The sequence below is a fragment of the Anabrus simplex genome, chromosome 1 (genome assembly GCF_040414725.1).
Source record: "Anabrus simplex isolate iqAnaSimp1 chromosome 1, ASM4041472v1, whole genome shotgun sequence".
Taxonomy (NCBI): Eukaryota; Metazoa; Arthropoda; class Insecta; order Orthoptera; family Tettigoniidae; genus Anabrus; species Anabrus simplex.
The window spans coordinates 1,058,811,313-1,058,838,154 of record NC_090265.1 but is presented as its reverse complement, the minus strand read 5'-3'; the positions used below and the strand labels follow the sequence as shown (position 1 = coordinate 1,058,838,154).

General features: G+C 39.8%; 1 protein-coding gene across 2 annotated transcripts in view; it reads left to right on the top strand.

The window, feature by feature from the left end:
• The window catches only part of LOC136876039 (uncharacterized), a 44,650-nt gene extending 39,782 nt beyond the window's left edge, over nt 1–4,868 (top strand). For both annotated transcript variants that reach the window (XM_067149676.2, XM_067149660.2), the window contains one exon: nt 3,258–4,868. In XM_067149676.2, coding sequence (XP_067005777.2) covers nt 3,278–4,513 — 1,236 coding nt within the window. In that variant the 5' untranslated portion in view covers nt 3,258–3,277 and the 3' untranslated portion in view covers nt 4,514–4,868. The remainder of the gene's footprint in view (nt 1–3,257) is intronic.
• Nucleotides 4,869–26,842: the final 21,974 nt, after the last annotated feature.

Sequence of the window (26,842 nt, the reverse complement as noted above, 5' to 3'; positions counted from 1 at the left end):
TTTGAACTGAGTTAATGTTCTTTGTCAGCAATGACATTGTCTATAAGAATTCTGTTGAGAGTCAGAATTATGTTTCTGAATGAAAAGACACATATATCACCTGTAATATGTCTTCTTGTTGAGCTCGAACTGTTGAATACTGCTCTGCAAGCAACAATCTGGAACTCAGCTAACAGCAAGCACCGCGATGTTCCATAGTATCGCGTTCCAGGAACCGTCCCTCGTAGTATCAAGCCCACGTTCCGCGTTGATCTGTATCAATCTCCGTCGATCTGCGTCATCTTCATCGATCTGCGTCGTCTTGAGTCAGGATCCCTCATGTTTATAAAAGAGTGGCTTTAACACAAGAAAGTCCATCTGACTAGGCCACTGTTAGAGTGTCCTATGTTGAAACAAGCACAGTTTGATTTGCGGTATTAGAACTGATTAAAACGGCTTCAAAAATAATCACCATTCACTACATGAGAAATTTGTCGAAGCACTGTTTCTTTTTTACCAGCCCCAGTTTGTACGTAAGTTGAAATAATTGGAAAATGAAAAACACATTTCTATGCATAGTTCATCTTTACACTCACTGCACACCGTTCGTATTGTCAGAAATGATTCTCATTCGAAGCACAGTTTATCATGACTCACTTTCACAGTAAAAAAGGAAGTAGCTCTCTCTCGTAAAATAGAGCAATGTTCCTTCTCACTGTCACAGTTCCTCAAGTATTCGTGTACGAATCCTATAATTCACAATGTCACTGAATTACGAAGTATGCGTAATGTATTACGGCGTATTTACAGTTCATTAGACAGTCTATTTACACGAATTGGTTTCAAATGGTACAGTCTGTTACGAAAATTAGTAAACAGTCTTTTGCACAAGTTACAGTGGTTTTAGACTTTGATAACATTCAAAATAGTTAATGTGTTGCAAATCTACACTCACGGTGTTCTAAGTTGAAACAGTTCGCGACCATTAAAATTTAAAGTAGTCGTGCTAGCTTCAAGTTAAAGTTATTCACGCGGAAATAGAGATATTTTATAAGTTCTAATACTGGCGAAATATTACAAGTCTTATAACTTCAATGTTATAAACACATTAATTTCCAAAGGTCAAATGTTCCTGACGAATTGTAAGTCCAACAATTTCTCAAGGAAATTCATAGGTTACTCACTGGTGTTCAAATAAACTAAGTGTCAACTTGCTGCCGAAAATAATACAAGTATCACGACGTTCCCGTAGAATGAACACTAAGTTCGACTTCACTTGTAGCGAGCAGCATGACTGACAAGCCAGCTGTTAGTGAAGAATTGGTACTGCCTTGCTCTGGCCGGAGCCTCAGCTTTTATTTCGCAGGGTCAAGGTTACTCGCTACGTCACGAGAAAATGTGTTTCTTTCTCGCTTGATATCTCTTGAACGCCTTGGTGGAATTTGCTGAGAATGACATATGTTTGCCTTCAGAATACTAGCTACACGATGAGGTATGTCACATTTCTGTACCTTTATCGGTTAAAAAGTTAGTAAATTTTTGTTCTCGTACATTCGAGAGAAAGGCATACGACATGTGGCATTGACGTCACCCGCAAGTTCATCGCTCGCGACGTGTCCTGCTTGCCACGAGGAACTTCGTATCGAGCTCACATATTACTGCCGTCCTTTTCCAAATATTCCGGTAACTTTTAGAATAATGTACCTGGCTAAAACAGTTCCTGGTACAGTACACATAGAGGTCCGGAGTTCTTAGGAAGTGCAGTTATTGCACGCTGTTGCTCGAAAGTTGTTCTGAACTGAAGCAGCAGCACCCACCTACGTCGTGTAACGGTTAGTGCTATTGCCTGCCGTCTTCGCAGGTCTGGGTTCGAATCCCGGTACTGTCAGAAGTTTAGGAGCAGTAGGAGGGAATGCAGTTTACTTCCATATGGCCTGGCTACGACGGAATGCTAAGAACATTTAAAAGATCCTAAGTGCTTTTATGATCTCATAATGTATACAGCACGAGCCAAGGACAGTGAACTGAACACAGTAGTTCATGGAGACTTCTGAAGCAGCAATAATATTATTATTAGCTGATCCATCTTGATAGTTTTTCTAACAATAATGAATAAATTAATAATAATAATAATAATAATAATAATAATAATAATAATAATAATAATAATAATCAATGTCCTCATCTACCTTGTGCGGACCATTAGAGTTGCCACCATTTAGGCGACCACCATTGATAATGGTCCTTAAGTGAAAACATCATTGACCTATCTCGAGTTCTGGTATTCGCGTTCTATGGACTCTGGAAGTTAGGATGCAATGTTTTCAGGAAGGCAGATATCGCTACTCTTCAGTCAGACCGAAAAGTGCCGCGTTTTCGGAAGACATATTCCACAGCCTAGCAATCAAGTCATCTCCAAACAGTACACCGTCCCTTCATTTTGAGCAGTTCGAGAAACTACTGAAAGGTGGTGATCAACACGTTTATATATACGTCACCATCCTTAAAGAGAAAATTCGTACTGTATTTCAAGTACCATCGTTGTAGTACAAGACATTAACAAATATTCCCTAATTTAAATGCAATTATTTCCCCAATGAACAACTCGTTAGTAAAATATCGCACTCTTCATACTATTTGAGAAATTGTAAGTTGAACCATCTCAGAAAATAATATGGTGTTTCTATTCCCCGTGGCACTACAGCACTTAAAGCGCCTTAGCCTACCAAGCGACCGCTGCTCAGCCCAAAGGCCTGCAAATTACGGGGTGTCATGTGGTCAACACGATGAATCCTGGTGCCTTTATTCTTGGCTCTCTAGACCGGGGCCACTATCTCACCGTCAGATAGCTCCTCAATTCTAATTACGTAGGCTGAGTGGACTTCGAACCGGCCTTCAGGTCAGATAAAATCCCTGATCTGGTCGGGAATCTAACCGGGGCCTCCGGATAAGAGGCAGGCACGCTACCCCTACACCACGGGGTCAGCTTGTTGTTTCTATCAAGATTCCTTTTTACTGTGTCACCTACTAACTATACCACATCATGGAATTAGAACTACTGCACAGTACTATGAAGTAGCAGAAGACACAGAAAAATACATTAGGCTTGCATAATAACATGTCGATAATTCCCTGATAAACATATCATTGTATGCTTGAGATAAAATCATAGACTAAACATCTTGAGAAATGAGTCTGTTGGAAAGTTTATTCTTACTGAATCAACTTCAAGCATGCTTTCTTGTGATCCATTTAATTTTGGTGTCTGATAATTTCAGATAGTGTCCCGCCCATCAAAATGGCTGAAGAAGTCCAGGATACGAGACCATCACCGCCATCTTGGTTAGACAAGAATGTCATCCAGACTGCTCTACGGGAAGGAGATGGAGACCCCACCATTACCGTACTGTCCTGTGACATCACCATGGCCAATGCTTTAGGAGATGGCTACGCAAGCGACATGTACCGTGTTGTAGCTAAACTGCAAGACTCCCAGGAACGACGTGTGATTGTCAAGTGTCAACCTTTGGGAGGGCAACGGGAGGATATGATCAAGAAGTTAAACGCGTTCGAAACTGAAAGAAAAATGTTAATGGAGATCCTGCCATCTATGTGCAAACTTCTAGAAGGAGCCAAGCCTGGTGAATATGAACCGTTTTCTGCGAAGTGTTTGTACTTTGGTGAAGACCCTGTTCAGTTTCTGGTATTAGAGGACTTACGTCATTCAGGGTTTACTCTGGTTGAGGTGGCAAAGGGCTTGGACCTAACTCATTGCAAACTTGTAGTCAGAACACTTGCCCGATTCCACGCATCTTCCCTTGCTCTTTTGGAGGCAAATCCCAGTATTTTACAGAATCACCGGAAAACCATATATACTGAGGAACTTCGGAAAGACGTGACTCCAGTTTATGAAAATTCTATGAAATCTTTAGAGAAGACTGTTTTGAAGTGGCCTGGCTACGAAAAATACGCTGAGAAAATAAAAAATATTCGTAAGAATATTTATGATCGGATAATGGAGGCAACGAGAGCTAAAGATGGTGAACTGAACACACTAGTTCATGGAGACTGTTGGAACAGCAACATGATGTTCAGATATTCGGACACTCGTGTGACAGACATTAGGCTAGTAGACTTTCAAACATGTTACTATTCTTCCCCAACACTTGACCTTCAATATTTCCTACGTGCTTGTCCAAACGAAGAAGTGCGTCGTAGTGGTATAGATGGATTGATCAAAGAGTACCACTCCACATTTTCAGACACTCTGGATATCTTAAACTGCTCTGCACATAAAATAACCTTGGAGAAATTCAAGAAAGAATTTGACAAGCACTTTATTTTCGGCTTTGCAGTTGTGACCTCTTATCTTCCCTTAATATTCGTCGATCCATCACAAAGACGTGATTTAGAAGATATCATGAATCCGAATGATGCTCTCACTAATACTGTGGAGAATATCATGGTAGATGGACCCTTCGAAAGAATTATAAAGCAATTTTTGGTGGAGAGTGAAAATTTAGGATTGTTGTAAAATATAACAAAAATAACTCGTATAGAATACAATTGTACACTTCAATTAATTTGTTCTAATTTTTATAACATGCGTTTGTTCATTTAAAGTTTATATTGAAAAATGTAATCAGCAATTTTTCACTTTTTTAAATCCTTAATACTGTACTTTGTACCGTAAAATAGGTTAATTATATTGGAAGTAAATATCTATTATGTATTTATATATGTAGGCATGAAGATCAGCAGACTTTTTCACAATTTCCGGGGACTGGTATGAACATATGTAGGACTAATATCTGATTTTTTATTGTGTTAAATGTTAGTTTGCCATTCAGTTACAATAAATAAATGAATAACTTCACATACATGTTTAAAGGATGAATATTCTAATGGTACTTACTACTTATTTACTCACTTCATGTTACCACTTCCGTGACTCAAAGACTGTTGTGCTCTTTTGTTCCCACGTGTTCTACATCAAAGGTTTTCCGGTTGTTCCCGATACTAAACGGAGTTTCGCATTAAGAACAAACTGCTGCAATTTCACTTACATCTTGACAGGGGAAAACTACATTCTTTGATTATGGAATCACTTACAACACGTTAGTTTTTCAGACATTTTCAAACAGTATAAACTATTCTACTAATAACTAATATAATAACACGACGCAAGGGTGCCGTGTGTTTACAGACGTCACAATCTGCTTCAAACTAAGGGGAAGCTACACGCCACAGAAATGGCATGTCCCAGCGCTTTCTTGGCTTACGCGACCTGAAGTATGTGTAGAGAATTGTTGAGCATAAAATGCTGTACAAAATGTTGCGACGGTACCGGTACATACCTACCTAGCTAGGCTGTTACACGATTTGAATCACGTTTTCCTGAGCTTGCATTCAGGAGAACATATGTTCGAATCCCTTTGTCAGCACCCCTGAAGATGATTTTCTGTGGTTCTCATTTTCATGCCGGGCAAATACACTTTTTTCCCAGTCCTAATGCTGACCTATCTCATCGTCGCCATAAGACCTGTTTAAATCGGTGCAACGTGAAATCGATAGCAAGAATGTACCTGTACAGTCAACTCTAGATAAAGTGAACTCGGTTAAAATGAACATTCGGTTATGGTTAACCTAAAAGCATCGCCCCGATTCACATACCTTATAATACTTAAAAATTGCCTCTGTTATAATGAAACAGAAATTTTTTAAAGAAAATCTTATACAGTACGTTACATTCTAAAATAATATATACGAAGTACGTCCAGAAAGTAAGTTCCGTTTGGTAATAAAACTAAATTGTGTACAGATACAGAAAAATTATTTATTGCACAAAATTCTACAACTCTTAAACTACTTTTCCACATAACTGCCGAAATTTTGCAGGCATTTGTCATAGCGGGGCACACGTTTTTGTATACCTTCTTCATAGAAGTTTGCCGCCTGTGTCTTCAAGCAGTTGGAAACATTTTCTTTCAGCACTAATTGTAAACCTGCGGTTTTCCCGGATCTTGTCATCAATCGCGTGAACCAGTTCTTCTGTCCAAAGATGGACGCCCACTTCGTTCTTCATCGTGCACGTCACTACGTCCTTCATTGAACTGTCGGACCCACCTTCTCACCATTGAATCACTCATCGCATTTTGTCCGTACACGTCGCAAATTTGTCGATAAATTTCAATTGGTTTCACTTTCCTAGCATTCATAAAACGAATCACAGATCTGATTTCACAAGCGGCGGGATTTTCAATCAACACCGACATTGTAAACAAGCACAACAAAACGTACGTGGCTGACAGCGATCTCAAAATGGCACACGCTTCTTCTCCTTGATACAGAGCGTCTACCGTGCATGTGCGGACCTGCGATCGCAGCGCTGCAGCGGAGATAAATTGAAACGGAACTTACTTTCTGGACGTGCCTCGTATTTTTCTGCATATACTTGATTTTCAGAAGAAAAACATCCTCGTCTTCCTTCTTTCACTAAAATTAAGAACAGGTGGAGCTCCTGAAGGCGAGGCGAAAGACTCACCCTACTAATCACCGAAAAAACGACAACCTCTCGTTGGAAAAAGGCAAACCTCTGTCACTCATATCATCAATTCTGCCCTTGTCAATGTCAGTGGACTGACCATACTGGACACATCTGGGTCACTGTGTAGGGAAGAAGGAGAGCCGTTCAATGAACGCTTCTGTCTGTATCTTCCTCCTTTCACTTCTAAACAGATTTTAATTAAAACAGTGTGCAGTAAACAGCTGCGAATAACAGATTCCTTCAGGGCTCAATAACCATGAGTACAGTGTGTGAAAATGATTCTTTCCGTACTGAACAACGTACCGTACGTCGTTAATAGAACTGTTTCGACAGCAATATACTTCTTGATTAAGGTCATTTCTTGGATCAATTCTTCCCTTAATTCTTCCCGGAAGAAGATTTTAGGTTATAATGAATTTTGGATATAGTAAACCAAATATCTGAGTCCGCAGAGGTTCATTAGAGCCGGCGTTGACGGTATAAAGGTAGCTCTCAACAAGCGTTTATATTTTATACTAGCTGCAGACAACCCGCTTCACTGGATGTTATTGTACAGTACATCCGTGCGGTTTTCTCTGTATAATACAGAAGACGTGCATTAAAAGATCACCTTTTTTCTGTTTATTCTCTTATTTTTGTTCTTTTTTGGGGTACATAAATATCTTACATACTAAGTCACTTCATAAAAATAAGAAATAAATACATTCTTATACATTTATACACTTCGTGTGGAGCGTGGCATTGTATGGATGTGAAACATGGACATAACTAGCTCATAAAGAAAGAGAATAGAAGCTTTTGAAATGTGGTGTTACAGAAGAACGCTGAAGGTGAGATGGATAGATCGAATCACGAATGATGAGATAATCGAATTGGTGAGAGGAGATTGATTTGGCTAAATTTGACTAGAAAAAGAGATAGAATGATAGGACACATCTTAAGACACCCAGGACTTGTTCTGTTCGTTTTTGAAGGAAGTGTTGGTGGTAAGAACAGTAGGGGTAGACCATGATATGAATATGACAAGCAGATTAGAGCAGATGTAGGATGCAATAGTTATGTAGAAATGAAAAGGTTAGCACAGGATAGGGTGACATGGAGAGCTGCATCAAACCAGTCTATGGACTGATGACTCAAACACAACACCACTTTTGATGTCTTCTTGTCTGGCGCGTGCACAAACACATTTTCTACTTGTCCGACACGGGAGAAAGAAACGTAGAGCTGACCCTGTGTGAAACAGGAATCCTTCAAATAAACTCCACAATAGTGGAACGTTTGACCCTGAGCCTCATTGACAATCATACTGTAAGATAACCTCACTGGCAATTGTAATAGCATTATACATATCAAAAACATAGATGATGTCTTAGCTCTCTCTTCCCCTTAGGACTTAGGTAGGCTATTTACTTGTAGACACATGAAAAATCAACATTATTTTTTATGGAAGGTTCTGAATTCCAACTAAGTGAACTACAGGAGCTTACTAACAAAGATGGAATTAGAATTCTGTACATCAACTCCCAAAGTATTCGTAATAAGTGGAGTAATTTACTTTATACAATACAGGAAGCACAATATCCGGAAATCATTGTAATTGTTGAAACATGGGTTTCCCCTGAGGAAGAAAAATATTTTAATCTAAATGGATATGATGGTCTCTTTTGCTCTAGATCACATAATAGGGGTGGTGGAATTGCCATTTATATAAAGGAACCATATAAGGCTAATGTATTATTATCTATTAACAGTAATGCCAGTTCATATAGTATATTATTAATCGAGATAAAGGGTTTTGTGAATGACATTCACTTAGTAGCAGTATATAACCCTCATACCAAATTTTCCAAAGATTTTCTAAAATGTTTAGAAGATATTTGAAATAAAAGTGGTAAAACATTTTGTATTACTGTTGGTGACTTTAATATAAATAAATTAGAAAATAGTCATATATCTACTGAGCTTCAGAATCTCTGTGGGTGTTATAATCAGAGTTCATGTAACACTGTCTTTCCTACTAGAATTTCATTGACAACTAGTACACTTATAGATCATTTTTACATAAACATAGTCTGCAAATATAAAATATATAACATAATAAATGATCTGAGTGATCACAATTTATTAATCTTGGATATTAATATTACACCCAAAATGAATACACAAAGAAATCATGTAATTCAACCTACAAAATACCATGTCCCATCTATGGAAAAATACATGTCTCAAACGCCATTAACTATAAATGAAGAGGATAGCTCGGATATCATAACAAATAAATTAATGACATATTTTAAAGAAAGTACTGCTTTAGTTAAAACTGAAAGTCCTAATCTAAATAAGAAAGTTAGACCCTTTTGCCCATGGTTTACTTCAGAGCTGTTAAATTTAATCAAACAAAAAAAAATTATATTATAAAATTAAAAGACAACAATTGAGATTTAGTATGGGATGTGGCTATGTTTCACAGCAGTTAATACAAGACTATAAAGACATACGTAACAGAGTTACTAGAATGAAAAGAGATCTAGAAAATAATTATTATATCAATAAGTTAAACAGCACAAATAATCAGTGGAAAGTTATTAATAATATTCTAACAACTAATAACAGTAACAATGAAGAAATACAACTGAAAGTAAATGATAAGTTGGTGACTGATTCTAGTCAAATTTCTACTATATTTAATAACTATTTCACTGATATGGGTCTGTCTTTAGCTAAGAAAATTCCTCAGTGTAAATACCCTCACCTTGAGCCTGGCCCATCTAATTCCTTATTTTTAACCCCTACTAATGAAAATGAAATTGAACAAATAATTAATAATCTTAAAAACAGTTGTAGTGTTGACTGTTTTGGTATTAGTAATATTCTTGTAAAGAGACTCTCCAAATTTATTATACCTCACATCACAAAATTAGTTAACAAATCTCTATCAGAGGGTAAAGTACCAGCCAAACTTAAAATCGCCAGAGTTGTACCAATCTATAAAGGCATGGATAAATTTGATGTAAGTAATTACAGACCAATCTCCGTACTACCTCCTTTATCTAAGATTTTAGAACAAGTGGTTAAAAAAAGATTATTAGATTTTTTGTTAAATAATAAATATTTTTATCAATTTCAGTATGGTTTCCTACCACACTCGAGTACCAGTAATGCTATTGAGGATATTATTATTAAACTACAACAAGCTTTAGACTCAGGTATGTTAGCAGCTGGTTTATTTATAGATCTTAAAAAGGCTTTTGACACAGTTGATCATAAAATTTTATTACATAAATTAGAAGCAGCAGGCATTAGAGGCATTGCATTGGATTGGTTTGTTGATTACCTCTCTAATAGGGAGCAGTTTGTTACATGTAATTGTTACCGGGTTTTAGCGGTAGTTATGCGTAAAAGAAGGTGCGGGTGTGAATGGGTTTCAAGCTACGAAATTATAGTGCATGAAAATTAATTTAAAATTTAACAAGGTTATATTTTCTTTTCAAAAACAAAGAAACAACAAACATGGCAGGTACAACGTAGCAAAACAAGGGGAGTTACAATATTTACAGGTTTTGGGCTTCACGCCCTGGCTTCAGCGATCAGCTCAGTTTTACCACAAACACAAGTTTTAACAGAGGGGCAGAAAACCCCATTCATACCTAGGAGCTCCTGGCTCCGAATTACATAGAAAAGCCTCCACGAGGCATATGACACACCATTTGCAAAAGAGCCACTCGCGCTCAAGATTTAAGCCTCTCAAAGGCCACGCCAAACTCTACCTTTAAGCTGTCCTCAAGGGACCTATACACAGGGGTAGAATACCCAACCTACTGAGGTCTATTGAATGAAAAAGAAAGTTGATTACATGACCTCTAAAATAATAATTTGAGAGGAGGCTAACCGCACTCCTGATACACTTTGTTTAAAACCTACTTGGCACTAGGCCGATAATACAAGGGCTAATCCCATACTACAGAGGTGACTTAAGAAAATAACAATTTACATTACATCACGGAAGAATTGGTTTGGGAAAATAAGTTCACCTCAAAACAATATGAGTGGGAACTCGAGAGGGTTAGCACTCTCTATCCCAATATGTAGTTTAGAAGATAGGATAGGTACCAGTAGTCTTTACATTTTAAAGGAAAGTTACATGGTGGAAGGCCTAGAACCCGCCGCGAGTGTTAAACTGCCGAGCAAGCAAAGAAAGAAGTTATTACTTGGCCATTACCTTGTTGTAGACGCCGCCGAAGAAAGAGGCGCTTCCCGCCTCCTGCTATGTACTTAATACACTGAAAGATGGAACAGAAGTGGCCCCGAGACCCTAAAATCAGCAGTTTATATCCTCTCGCGGAAGATTCTAGGCGTTATGGGAAAGAAAACACCCTCCCACAAAATTTTTATTGGCTAGGGAAAAGAAACCCCTACATAGAGGAAAAAGAAACACATTATTGGTGGAAAATTAATTAAAGAAATTCGGGATTGGCTAGATCCAAACTAAGGGGAAAAAGAGGGGTATACAGCCAACTTAAACAATGACAGAAAGAAATTTAACAAAGAACAAACTCTTGAAATAAAAATTTCTCCAACAAAATAGTTCTTTGACTCCGCACTAGGTCGCACTATTGTTGATCTTCAGTAGTGTCCTCTAGAAGGGAAAGTTCGCACTTCTTACTTCAAGCGAAACAAAAACACATCAAAAATGACACAGTTCACAAACTCAAAAATTTCCAGGTAGTGACATCTTCTGAGGAATTAGTAGATTAATAGTGTAGATAAAGTTCAGACTTCCTCCAGAAGAGGAGTTTCAACTGGCGCAACTTTTAAATAAACCGAGTAGAGGTGTACCGCCCGGTACAGACCTCCCCCCCCAAAAGTTCCTCCAGGGGTGACACATGAAATCAGTTTGAAACAAGTTCCAAGTTATAAGGTGAATGTGAAAATAGATTACAAGATTTTCAGAATGTTGTGTGATTCAGTTTCATAATTTGTTGTTGCAGGTGAAGTAAAGTCTTTCTGTTTGTAGAAGTTGAATTTCTGAAGATAAACTTTTAATACTTGAAAGTGATGAAACATTTGGCAATGTCCACCAAATATAGTTGTTGAATTCCCAAGTGTAATCATTACTTATAGTAACTGTTCATGTAGTTGATGTTGATGAAGTGAGGTGGCCAGACCGGCCGTTGCCGCTTGCGTCCAAAGGAGGCCGCTCGGACCCCTCAAGTACCCTGAGATACCGCTCGCCCGCACTATGAGGGGAGCAGAGGTGTTGAAGTACGCCGCGCCCGCGGTGAACAGATACAGGCTGCAGGCATGTAGCAGGTCGTGCGCCGCACATCAGCCTTGGCCGGGAGGAGAGCTCCGGCTCGCCGTGCACATGTCGTCCTCGCTGGAGAGGAGGGGGCCCATCCCCCTCCCCAGTCGCTGCACGGCGCTGCGCGGCTGCGGGGGCGCTGAAACATTAAAGCTAGGCGGCAGAATTGTGTTGGACTATCATCTTCTTTGAGGGTACGGGCTTGTGGAGAGGTTGAGGGGCCAGCGGCGTGTAGATATCCATGGCATTTACTATTATGAAGCCACAGTGTAAGGTGGAGCAGGAGACGGGAGCGTGGTAATGCCGTGGCAAGAACAGGATGGCAGTTTAACGGGTCGGGGCAGGTTTTACACAAGGCTTACATCTAAAACCAAAATATTACAGAAGGGGCAGAATGCCTTAAAAGTGAAACTAAAAAAAAAATATAACCTTCATATCCTTTCAAACTAATATGAAGCAAGTTAACACAGAAATTACACCGGTTTCACCTGGGACAGGTGAACTCTAAATATCCTCTCGGTGGCTGGATTACTTAGCAATAAGGTAACCGGCGTAAGAAAATCGAGAATGATACAAGGCCCATGAAATCTGGGGGCAAGCTTGCCCGCGGGAACAAAATTTTTGACCATAACCTGGTCACCTACCTTCAAAGTGGTGGGTCTCCGTCCACGATCATACCTTTCCCTAACCTTTTCATGAGACACTTTAAGATTGGCTTTAGCCTTCTTCCAAAGATCTTTAATGTTATCCGGATCTATTGTCTCGGGTAGAATGTCATTCAAAGACCAGAGGTTAGAGAGCGGCGAGTTGGGAACAAACTTGAACATCAAAGAAGCTGGAGTAAACTTGTGAGATTCATGAACCGCCGAATTCAAAGCAAAAGCTATCCAATGCAGGGACGTGTCCCACCTGGAAGGATCTTCATGATGATAGGCAATGAGTGCGGACCTGAGATTACGGTTAACCCGTTCAGCCAGAGATGGTTGAGGGTAATAAGCAGATGTAGTTACATGAGAGATGGACAAGTCAAAACAGAATTTACGAAACAGATTTGATGTAAAAGCTTTAGCATTATCAGATACAATGTATTGGCACGGGCCAAAAGAAGCAAAAATAGAATTTAGGCAAGTAATGGTGGACTGAGCGGTAGCCATCTTAGTCGGAAATAACCAAGAAAATCTAGTAAAGCCATCTACGCACACAAAGATGAACTTGTTAGCATTACCCTTTGACTGGGGGAAGGGTCCTACATAATCAATATACAGGCGTTCCATGGGGCGCGACGCTTGCTGAGAAGACAAGAGGCCTACCTTGGTGGACATGGTCGGTTTACTAAGCAAACAAGATTTACAAGCTTTTACAAGTTCACGGATTTCACCGTCCATACCTTTCCAAATGAACATTTCACGAATTTTTTCACGGGTTTTAAAGATTCCAAGATGCCCTCCTAATGGGGTCTCATGATAATACTTGAAGATCATAGGCACAAGAACAGCTGGAACGACAACCTTCATCATCTTATCATGCCTCGATGGGCAACATAAAACACCATTCCTCAGAACATAAGGGACGACATGTTCCCCAGAAGAAAGGGTTTCCATTATCGGACCCAGCGTCGGATCTTCACGTTGGTATTTCTCAATATCCCTAAAGAGCATGGGAGCATCTGTTAAGATGGCATTAACCTCAGATAGTATGGACTCGGGAGGTGATGAACTGTCGACAGGTTCATGGGTCTCGGCGTCGTTAGAAAACATACGGCTGAGTCCATCAGCAACAACATTTTCAGTACCTCTGATATGTCGTACATCGAATTGGAAGGCAGAAATACGGATGGCCCAACGGGCTATACGACCAGTACGACGCGGCCTACCTAAGACCCAGCTTAAGGCTTGATTATCTGTCTCCAAGTCGAATTTGACATGTTCCAGATAGAGACGGAACTTTTCTAAGGCAAATAAAACTGCCAAACCTTCAAGCTCATATATGGAGTACTTTGCTTCTTGAGCCGAGAGAGTCCTAGATGCATAGGCGATGGGACGCCTCCCTAGTTCAGTCTCTTGAAGAAGGACTGCAGCTACAGCTGACGACGACGCGTCCGTTTGGACGATGAATTTCTTCGAGAAATCAGGCATAGCAAGTACAGGGGCATTACAGAGAGCTAATTTAAGATCTTCGAAAGCGGCTTGTTGAGAAGGTCCCCACTCGAATTTGATGCCTTTCCTACGAAGAAGGTTTAAGGGCGCCGCTCTATTAGCGAAGTTAGGAATAAACTTCCTGAAGAAATTCACCATACCAATGAATCTAGCGATACCTTTCATGTCCTTGGGAGGTTTAAAATCACGGATGGCCTGTGTTCTAGAATGATCGACTGCTACTCCATCGGGTGACACAATATGCCCTAGGAATGACATAGAGGGCTTAGCAAAGGCAACCTTGGACAACTTAACAGTTAACCCAGCCTTACGAAGGCGATCGAGAACTTCTCGCAGATGATCTAGATGTTCTTCAAAAGTCTCTGAAAATACGACGACATCATCTAAGTAGTGATATAAGTACTCAAATTTGATGTCGGAAAAGACCCTATCTAGTAGCCTAGTGAGCACAGCTGCCCCCGTGGGGAGCCCGAAAGGCACGCGGTTGTATTCGTATAAATTCCAGTCCGTGGCAAACGCTGTAAGATGTTTAGACTCTTCGGCTAGAGGAATTTGGTTGTAGGCCTGATTCAAATCCAAGATAGTAAAGAACTTGGCCTTACGAAACCATGAAAAACAAGAATGAAGATCGGGAAGGGGCACAGATTGTAACACCACCTTCCGATTGAGAGCCCTGTAATCAATGACAGGCCTGAAGCCCCCTTGGGGTTTCGGGACTAGAAAAATAGGCGATGAATACGCTGACTTAGAGGGCCTAATAATACCATCTTTCAACATCTGCTCGATAATTTCTTTTAGAGCCTTCATTTTAGGTGGAGATAGCCTATAAGGTGGAAAACGGACAGGAATCGAATCCGTGACCTCAATTTTGTATTCAATAAGGTCAGTAACACCAAGAGTATCAGAGAACACCTCGGGAAACGACTGACACAATTTGCGAATACTATCAGCCTGTTCCTCAGGTAGATGTCTAAGGTCTAACAACATCTCATCCTGGGTAGGCGAAATAGATGAACATGATGCAGAATTACACTTTAATAGAGGGATTTTATAATTAGAGGCAAATTTGAATGTGCACGACTTACTCTGAAGATCGAGCACAAGACCTGTGTGAGACATGAAGTCCGCTCCCAGTATGATGGGGCAAGACAAATGCTTGGCCACAAACAATTTGATTTTCCATGTAAATTTAAAAACCCGAATTTTGACATGTAAGGAACCTAGAATTTCTAATGGAGATGAATTAGCCGAAACATATTTAACAGGAGATGAGTCATAGTCAGGGAGTTTACAAACAGATTTCAATTTAGAATACCAATCAGCCGAAATAATGGAACAAACACTGCCTGAATCTAAGAGAGCTGTTATAGGCTCGTTATTTAACTCAATCTTAAGAAAAGGAACAGGTGCGGGGGTATCCGCCGCAATCCTAAGACACTCTTTAGGGCATTCAAAAGATGAATTTGAAGGCTGGTCGTTCTCTGCATTTACAACCTGTTTACTAGGGGCTGAGTCTCGGGAAGATGGATTAGTCGGCTCAGCCGACGCCACTAGTCACTTTTTATTATTGGCATGGGTGGAATTTGCACCAGAAGTTGAGCAGGAGGGGGTGCTATTCGAATTGGGACAATTCTTGGCGATATGTGAGAAAGCCCCACATTTAAAACAGCCTTGTGATGACCCGGCTCCATTCCTTGTCCCACTTGACTTGATCAGAGGACACTTATTCCGCAGATGGTCAGGCGACCCGCAAGCATAACATTTACGGGGATTGACTGGTCGGCGAGGTGGAGGCCGAGTGTTACTAAAGGAAGGCGGGGGTTCTTTCGCGACACGCAAAGAATCGGCGTATCTAACTCCTTCCGCTGAGACGGCCAATGCTTCAAGTTCAGAGAAGGTTTGCGGACACGCCGCGAAACACAAATATGACCTGTAGGATGGCGAAATACCTTCTACAATAGCCTGCACAATCTGATCTTCAGGAAAGTGCAGAGCAAACACTCTAGTGTAGAATTTGATATCTTGTATGAAATCAGCCAAGTTTTCATCCAAGCGCTGTACACGGTAATAGTACTTCTGAATCAGGGAGGACCTGGCCCTAGCCGGGATGAAGTTAGCTAGCAAATGGGCATGGAAATCCTCAATAGATGATTGCTCGGCAATGGCTCTTACGATTTTATCAGAGAGAATACCAATAGCATACGGATAGATAATTTGCAAAATTTGACATGGCGAAAGAGAAAAAACAAGAGCATGATCCTGAAATTCCACTAGAAATCTTAAAAATGAAATTACATCACTGGTGGTGTTGACGGAAAACTTAGAGATACCTCTAAGCAACATTGCCAATGGATGAGGCAAGCTACTGAACCCAGGTGACATAGTCGTTAAAGGTTTCAATGGCAAAGAAGTTAATTCAGAGCGGATGTTACCCAATGACGCACGGCGTTCAGATTCGTTGTTCGATGGGGCAGAGATAGTTTGAGCAGCAACGGTTATCCTATTGACTTCTCCCTGAGGAGGCTCTTCCTCGTTACCTACATTCACCGTGGCGAGTTGATCAGTTTTGGGAGGAACTTCGCCGGTTAGCAATTGAGTGACCTTATTAGACAATTCAGAAATAGTTTCAAGGAGCGTATTAGCGTCCTTCCTCTGAACGTCATTCACCTTTAGAGACAACAGATCATTAACTCTATTTGCAAAGTGATACAGCCTGCCTTGCACACGCTTAATTTGATTAGGAGACGGATCGTTTTCATCAAAAAAGCTGACTACAGATGCTAGCCCAGTAATATTCTCCGTGATCGTGGAAAGAGAGTCGTCAATTTCTTTCTCTCTCAAATTGGGGATGGAAATGGGCAAATCAAGGGACTCTCTAAGCTTGTTGGTGTCGATTGCAACCGTGCCTCCAGATTGCACATTTCTGATAGTTAACTCGTATATCAACTCCTCTTTGCGCAAGTAGTTAAGGAGGAGAACATCGCGAGGGCCGGGCATGATGACAGAACAATTTTGAAAAACTCAAAAAAGTCCAGCAACTGAGAAAATTGTTAGAGTTCGAATCAAAGCAATGTTTAGCCGTCAAAAGGGGCTAAATTGAGACCCATTCAACCACGCTCTGCTACCACTTGTTACCGGGTTTTAGCGGTAGTTATGCGTAAAAGAAGGTGCGGGTGTGAATGGGTTTCAAGCTACGAAATTATAGTGCATGAAAATTAATTTAAAATTTAACAAGGTTATATTTTCTTTTCAAAAACAAAGAAACAACAAACATGGCAGGTACAACGTAGCAAAACAAGGGGAGTTACAATATTTACAGGTTTTGGGCTTCACGCCCTGGCTTCAGCGATCAGCTCAGTTTTACCACAAACACAAGTTTTAACAGAGGGGCAGAAAACCCCATTCATACCTAGGAGCTCCTGGCTCCGAATTACATAGAAAAGCCTCCACGAGGCATATGACACACCATTTGCAAAAGAGCCACTCGCGCTCAAGATTTAAGCCTCTCAAAGGCCACGCCAAACTCTACCGTTAAGCTGTCCTCAAGGGACCTATACACAGGGGTAGAATACCCAACCTACTGAGGTCTATTGAATGAAAAAGAAAGTTGATTACATGACCTCTAAAATAATAATTTGAGAGGAGGCTAACCGCACTCCTGATACACTTTGTTTAAAACCTACTTGGCACTAGGCCGATAATACAAGGGCTAATCCCATACTACAGAGGTGACTTAAGAAAATAACAATTTACATTACATCACGGAAGAATTGGTTTGGGAAAATAAGTTCACCTCAAAACAATATGAGTGGGAACTCGAGAGGGTTAGCACTCTCTATCCCAATATGTAGTTTAGAAGATAGGATAGGTACCAGTAGTCTTTACATTTTAAAGGAAAGTTACATGGTGGAAGGCCTAGAACCCGCCGCGAGTGTTAAACTGCCGAGCAAGCAAAGAAAGAAGTTATTACTTGGCCATTACCTTGTTGTAGACGCCGCCGAAGAAAGAGGCGCTTCCCGCCTCCTGCTATGTACTTAATACACTGAAAGATGGAACAGAAGTGGCCCCGAGACCCTAAAATCAGCAGTTTATATCCTCTCGCGGAAGATTCTAGGCGTTATGGGAAAGAAAACACCCTCCCACAAAATTTTTATTGGCTAGGGAAAAGAAACCCCTACATAGAGGAAAAAGAAACACATTATTGGTGGAAAATTAATTAAAGAAATTCGGGATTGGCTAGATCCAAACTAAGGGGAAAAAGAGGGGTATACAGCCAACTTAAACAATGACAGAAAGAAATTTAACAAAGAACAAACTCTTGAAATAAAAATTTCTCCAACAAAATAGTTCTTTGACTCCGCACTATTGTTGATCTTCAGTAGTGTCCTCTAGAAGGGAAAGTTCGCACTTCTTACTTCAAGCGAAACAAAAACACATCAAAAATGACACAGTTCACAAACTCAAAAATTTCCAGGTAGTGACATCTTCTGAGGAATTAGTAGATTAATAGTGTAGATAAAGTTCAGACTTCCTCCAGAAGAGGAGTTTCAACTGGCGCAACTTTTAAATAAACCGAGTAGAGGTGTACCGCCCGGTACAGTAATAATAATCAGAGTAATGTGAAGGTGATCTCAATTGGTGTGCCTCAGGGTTCTGTGCTTGGGCCTTTATTGTTTCTTATCTTCATTAATGATATTGGTCACCTTAAATTAAATGGAAGACTATCCATTTTTGCTGATGACACTAATATTTTTTATACAGGCTCTAGCAATCATGAACTTGAACAAAATATGCAGCAGGATATTCGATTACTTGAAACATGGCTTAATTCCAACCGATTAACTATCAATCTAACAAAAACAAACTACATAAATTTTCACAAACCTTTATATGTATTAAATTTGGATAAAAATCTGCTTTTCTTCAATCAAAGAGTAATGAAAGTGCACAGTACTAAATTCTTAGGACTGATTATAGATGAAAATCTGTTGTGGAGTAATCACGTGGAGACTATCTGTAATAAAATTATCCCTGTGATTGGTATCCTCAGTAGATTGCGATATAAGTTTTCTCGTGGGTTGTTGAAGGGTATTTACTATGCTCTTATTGAAAGCCACATCTCTTGCATGATACATGTCTGGGCATGCTGTAATAAAGAATTATTTGGAAAGGTAGAGGTCCTTAGGAAGAGAGCACTAAAAATAATTTTCAAACTGCCCATTCTGACACCGACTAAAGATCTGTATAAATATTGTAATATATTATCACTTCCAAACCTCCGCATAAAGGCTTCTATAATTATGATCTATAAAATTCAAAACAAATTAGTCCGCTCAAACACATCAGTAATTACCAATTCACAGATTCATAATTATGAAACAAGAATTATTTATAATATTCACTACAATCAGATTCATTCCACTAGTTATGGTCAAAACTCTCTTTGGCATTTCTCTATAACTATGTATAACTCGCTTCCAAAAAATATAAAAATGTTACCAACTTTATCTATCTTCAAAAGTAATTTAACTAAATACCTGAAGTAGTATGGTAATTATGGTTAGGAAGCTTTGTCCTATCTTATCTCTTACACCATGTTAAATTATATACTTACTGTATTTTATTTTGTAATCAGATTGTGAATATAGCTGCCATTGTCATTTATTTGTATTGCACCAAGAAGAGCCTTGGCTCAGGTGCCTATATTGAAATGAAAAAAAATGACAAATCAATCGATATCGTTAGAATTCTTGGTATGAAATCGATTTTCCTTTTTCTTTTCCGGTTAGGATTACTGCTAAAATGATATTGTTAAGGAGCTGTTTCAGCAAGTATCCGCTTTATATTCAAGAATTACAGAAAATACTCACAGACAGCGGCAAACTGTTATGATTCTGAGATCACCATACTCCTGCCAGATGAATCAAAGATGGTATATAAAACGAAGCCTTTTAAACTACATCCTCACTCCGATCCTTCCAGCACATTCTCTATCATTTTAATACATTCAATGACGAGGTCAGCCAATAACAAGCCCCACCACATCTCCCACACCACCACAGCTACAGACACGAAACCTCTGTAGTGCACGACGGGAGACTCGAAGCTACTACTACACACAAAATCCAGTTGTCTATGATAGGTAGTTGTTGCTGCAAGGTGAAATATACGAATACACACACGTCAATTTGCATGTATAGTCGCCCAATTTCAACCCCCACATCTCCCACACCACCACAGCTACCGACACGCAACCATTATAGTGCACGATGGGGGAATCGAGGCTACTACCACACAGTGGTCCACAATGGATAGTCGTGGCTGCAAGATGAAATATACGAATACGCAGGTCTATCTATATAAAAAAAAGTTGTAGGGACCCCACTGTCTGTAATTTCATTTGTTATGCCAATTTTTCAGATATTTATCCGCTATTTTTTGCTAGTGGCTTTACGTCGCACCGACACAGTTCTTATGGCGACAGTGGGATAGGAAAGGCCTAGGATTTGGAAGTAAGCGGCCGTTGCCTTAATTAGGTACAGCCCAGCATTTGCCTGGTTTGAAAATGGGAAACCACGGAAAACCATCTATAGGGCTCCCGACAGTGGGATTCGAACCCGCTATCTCCCTGATACAAGCTCACAGCCGCGCTACCCTAACCGCACGGCCAACTCGCCCGGTGGTTTCGATGAAAATACTTCCCTGTGTTTTCTCAACACATATAACAATCGGTCCCTCTGACCTTCTTCCAACTTGCTACTGTCTACCGCTTCTCTCAAAGCATCATCTTGGTTCTCCTCTAACCACACTTCACACAACTTAAAATCCGCTGTCTCTTCTTCATCCTTTGAAACCTCATTAACACACCACATGTTACAAACCTCCACTTTCGTCTGAACTTCGGCATCCCACGTGACTTTAACATCCTCATTATCCCACCTTAAATATACTATCGCCTCATTGTAATCTAACCGAGCTGAGTATAAACTTAGCCAGTCAGATCCCAAGATAACATCAAATATAAGATTCGGAATAACAAGACATATCTGAATTTTAAACTTCCCGTTAATACAAATACGCATTGCAACTTGTTTGCATATTTGCTTGGATCGTTTACCTACAGCAGTGACGATATATGTGGATTTCACAGGCATTTCCTCAATCTCCATATTCTCCTTTTTTCTGTCCTCATACCACTTCAAACTTACACATGATATTTGGCTGCCTGAATCCAATAAAGGCTGATACTGCGCCCTCCATATAACGATCGTAACAACGGGGTTATCACTTTTACTAGCAACTACGACTTGATCCGCTTCCACCTCTCGTAATAATTCATCTCTGATATCGAGATCATAATTCATGTGCGTCATTACACAGTTTCTCGCAACATGTACTGAAGACTGATAATCTGATCTCTCATTACCGTCTACTATCAGTTTAAATTACTTTGTCTCCTTGTATCCTGATTTCGGCTAGTGCCTTCTTCAACATTACGTTCTCTCTGAACATTCCTATTTTGCTGGTGTGACTGATTACCTATAGGTTGTTGTCTCGGTTGAAACTGACCACGGTGATTGTGTTCTTGTCTTCTGGGTGGTGTTTGATAGTTTGTGTGCTCTCGTGTACTATTACTATTTCCTAACGCATCGAAACTTGCTAGCAATCTTTCCATTCCCTGAATAGACTCTATCTGTTGCATACAGCTAGCTTCGCGGATTTTGTTGGGAAAATGTCTGAGTAATAACTTCACAATATCACTCTCCGTTGACATCCCATCTACGTTTTTTAAAAATCATAACGTGGACCAAAAATATTCTGTCATAGAAACTCCTTCGTGTGGCCTAAATTTCCCAAAGACAATGCGTTCTCTTTCCCTGCTTTGTATAGCTTCACTCCAAAAATTTTCCGTGAAATATTTCTGGAATTCCACCATACTGGTTATGCTGCTCTTATACACCGCAAAACATGATTTCGTTTCCCCAATAAAAGCTTTACCAATTATTTCTAACGCTTCTTCCCATTCAATTATTCCTTCTTCTATTCGCTTTTCAAACCGTTTCTTAACAGTATTTAAAAAATCTAAAGGGTTTGTCTGCCTCCCATTAAATTTAGGTAGTTCTGTCTCATAATGAAATTTGTACCATGGCACTGACTTCCTATATTACCTTGCTTTTCTCTAATTTCTTTACGTATTTGTGCCTCCGACCTATCAATACGTTCATTTATCCTTTTCACTTTAGTTTCTACGTCATTCGCAATGTGTTCCTGTCTTTCCTTGGTGGCTTTAATTTCAACCACATATTCCTCTGCTTTCTTAAACTTTTCATTACATATTTTAGCATTAATCTCTACCTTACCACACAGATCATCGTATTGTCCTTGTACTTCTTCTCTAACTTTACTAACTTCTCCTACTTGTTCCTGAATTTTACAATTAATTGCTGTGATCTGCTGGTCTACTTCGCTCCTATGTTCAGTTAACTTGCTTTCTACCACTTTCTCATGTTGGCTGCGTCTCATCTCCTGTTCCGCTAACCGATTCTCAAAGAGTGTCTGCTGCTCTAGTGCTTCATCTAATCTATGATTTAAAGCATCCATCTTAGTATTAACTTCTCTGCTAACTTCGGTTTTCGTCTGTTCTATTTCTCTGCTAATTTCGGTTTTCGTTCTCTCTACCTCCTTCCTAATTTCATTTATCCCTTTCGTTTCCTTCCTAATTTCATCAGTTTCCTTCCTAATTTCATCTATCCCTTTCGTTTGCTCTAATATCCCTTGCATCATCACAAACAGTTGTTGAATATTCATTTCACTATTCGTATTACTTTCTTTCTCGCCCTCCATCCTAGCTACATCAGATTCTGTGCAATTTTCCATGCCCCCACCACTCTCTACCGTTTTATCTACTTCAATGCTTTCATCTACAACATTCCTAGAATTCAGCGTCTCGCCTCCCTTTACTAAGTTTCCGCTAGGTAATTTCATGTCCTTTTCACCTTGTGCAGCCATGATTCCCCCAAAATCACACACATAAATTATACGGACACTCACTTAACCCCCACAAACACAGACTCTAGTTTACTGCTTTCTTTCCGCGAGTACTTAATGGTTTTCGAGCCCCACGTTGGGCGCCAAATGTAACTGTTCGACCCTAAGCTTCTCACTAGAGGAGACGAAAGTTAATACCTTGGGACACATGAATATCAAATAAACTATATGTGGCTTGCCCGCAAATTGCCACGCAAATAGAAACAATTAACATTCCATGGTTTCCCATTTCTCTATGTGAAGTATGGGCGCCAGCGTTACAGTTTTAAACACAACTGTAAAGCAAAATTTATAAATACGAGCATAGAGACTTATACTTATATCACAGGGGTAGGATTTTAAATAATTAACCATTAAGTATCGCTTAAGAAAAAAATTAACGCAATATAAAATACAAATGAATTTATTATACAAAAATAATGAGATGAATCGGAAAAGTCCCTTAAAGCGTGGAGGGATTTAGAATTTACGTTACTCAAATTACTATTGCTTGCTTTATCTAATTGAAGCTCACCAATTGCAGTTTCCGTTGAAGTCATCTGTTTTCCATGGTTACTCGTTCTCTTCTTCTCGATGTAGAATTGACTCCATGGACATCCTTCCTTCTCTAATGTGATACGGGCTATCTGGACTAGCACTCCCTAATTGCCTAGTCTTTAAATTAGACATTGGCCCTATACTTGTAAAAACTGATCAGCGTTGATCGTATGAGGAGAAAATTCAGAGATATGAATTTTTCCATGTTAGTAGAAATCGCAATTCAACTGAGCTATACTATTGATACGGTACAGACTTATACCAAATTCCATGGACGTGAACTAAACATAGTTCTTCGTCCAGAAGATTTACTGAATATAACACAAGCCGTAAGCTTGTTTCGTCTCACGTAGGTCCGATAACATTACCGCAGCTGAGTAAAGTGTTGAAGCGACAACACGCTGTATAAAAATAACTATGTCTCGGAGAGACCACACACTGTCTCAAAATCAATAACGTCGTTCAAAGTAGATGTTCACAGTAGAAGTTCTAATAGTAGTTAGGTTCTCAGCAGAAGTAGCGATGTGAGTGAGTATCCGTGACTCCGTGAATCGAGGAATGCTCTGTGCTACATAATATATCACCGGGCTCTCCCCACTCTTGTTAATGGCTCAATATCAATTCTCTATATAACGAAGCATCTGATTCGTAGATCGCATTATCATCTCCCTCTTCTTTCTTCTTGACAAGACCAGAAGGCGTGGTGATGATGTAGTCTGCAAGCCTAGCCTTGCACGCAGGTCGCTGTTTACTGCCTTGCTCATGAGTTTAACCCAATGACTCATGTAAATTTCCCCCGCTATAGGAATAACCTTTTCCGTATACACAAATATGAGATGAAATGACAACAACTATGCCTCAACATATTGACCATATTTACAGTACATAATGAATTCCTATCCTACCTAATATAATAATTTAAATAATAAATGATGTTATAACTATATAATATGATTCCTTGTTTACAAATGATTGGCGTAGAGTAAATATGTTATTACGAATAATTGCCGATGGCGGATAAACTTGATATCGAGTGATATCGCGTAAAATGATAGTATATTAAGTTAGTCTGGCTGGAGAAGCCTGGAGGGTTACAGTGTGAATGTGGGGATCTTCAAAAGGCAGAAGTATTCAGTCAGCAGTATGTAAAGATTGTTGGTTACAAGGATAATGTCCGGATAGAGGAGGTGACTAATGCTAAAGTAGTATTAAAATTTACCTATGACAACAATGACATTTACAGTAAGATACAAAAGTTGAAAACTAGAAAAGCAGCCGGAATTGATAAGGTTTCGGGGGATGTACTAAAGATAATGGGTTGGTATATAGTACCATATCCGAAATACTTGATTGATTATTGTTTTCATGAAGGAGCTATACCAAGTGAATGGAGAGTTGCTATAGTAGCCCCTGTGTATAAAGGAAAGGCTTCTAAGACAGAAAGCTGAACATTAGAGACCTGTCAGTTTGACATGCATTGCATGTAAGCTTTGGGAAAGCATTTTTCTGATCATATTTTAGACATGTTTGCGAAATTAATAACTGGTTCGTTAGAAGGCCTGCCGAGCAATTACACCTGGAATGCTTCAGCGCGCAAAACGATCTATTGGACACCGGGCCCGAATGTGCATGAACCAAAACGGTCATCACATCGAGCATTTGCTGCGGTAAAACATTGTCAGAGCAGTTGTGTTCCTATTATTTCCGGTCTGTATGTATCCGGCCTGCTAACTAATCGGCCCTTCTTAGGGCCACAGACACATTCATTCACACACAATTTGCATGAAATGCAGTCGGGTTCAGGGAAGATTATTCCACTGAAGCTCAATTTGTAGGATTCCAGCAAGGTATAGCAGATATCTTGGATTCAGGAGGTCAAATGGACTCTATCGCGATTGACGTGTCTAAGGCATTTGATAGGGTGGATCATGGGAGACTACTGGCAAAAATGAGTGCAATTGGACTAGACAAAAGAGTGACTGAAGGGTTTGCTATAATTATAGAACACTAGCTGATGTACCCGTGCTTCGCTACGTCATTCTACATTGAATACAGAATTCTAGGTTAGGTAGTGTACACGCTGTGAGCAAGATTGTATTAAATCGCATAGCTCTTAACGTTAACCTAGTGACATCAGCTAGTGTTCTATAATTATAGCAAACCCTTCAGTCACTCTTTTGTCTAGTCCAATTGCACCAAACATCTTTTCTCATATGAAGACTGAGTTGGCAACTTGCCTACCATCAGTCACAATCAGGTTGGGGAGTTTTCATTATAATGGCAGACACTCACTCTCCTCCTGCCTTTTACATCCTCAGAAAGACTGTCTTAGTGGTTTTCACAACAACTGAAATGAGCATAGGTCATTAAAATGACGTCATCAGGAATGGCGCGATTAAAAGCACTGCTTTATGAAATACTCGATCAAATGAAAAACCACACATTTTCCCACTCTTGACGAACAGTACTACGCTGCCGATCTAACAGTCCAAATTTCCAGAGCTGGAATGACCAAACCGCAGTCAGCCATGATCCGTGAACACTCTTCGTCTTTTTTCGGCGGGGTGAGGGATGAGGTGAGGTCGAATAGTGGAAAGTCCCATGGCAAAAATTATTCCCTTTTACCAATATGTTTCCTAGGAGTACCCGATGTGTCGGAAAATCTCAATTCACTACACTGGCGGCGGAAAAATCTACCTGACTTGGAGGTAAATTTTCCTCCCAGCCAGAGGAGAATCCCCATCTTCACTGCTAATGTGGTTACTACTAAGTGAGCCTCTGCCTGAAGTGTGCACACTGCTCATTGAAAACAACTTGCCAGAGTAGGGATCTAATAGCTGGAATACTATGACGATCCAGTGTGTTACGTTCCAGCAGTATCAGAAAATGTGTGAACCGGAGGAATGACATGCTAAAGAAGAAAATTTCTCCACAGATGTAGGGAAAAGAAGTAAAATTTTATTATTATTATTATTATTATTATTATTATTATTATTATTATTATTATTATTATTATTATTATTATTATTATTCGACCATCGGCTAAAGCCAACTTCGGCATAAGTAGATCTAGTGTCCTCCAGAAATGCATGTGGTAAGCTGAAGGAAGTTCATTATTACTACTATTTATCAGCTACTTCCCGTCAGTATTCAGTCAGGCTGTTATACCTGGTACGCAGCAGTAATCCCATCTATCGTAGTTCAGTGCTTTCCGTCGCACCGACAGAGATATGTCTTATGGCGATGATGGGATAGGAAAGGCCTAGGCATGGG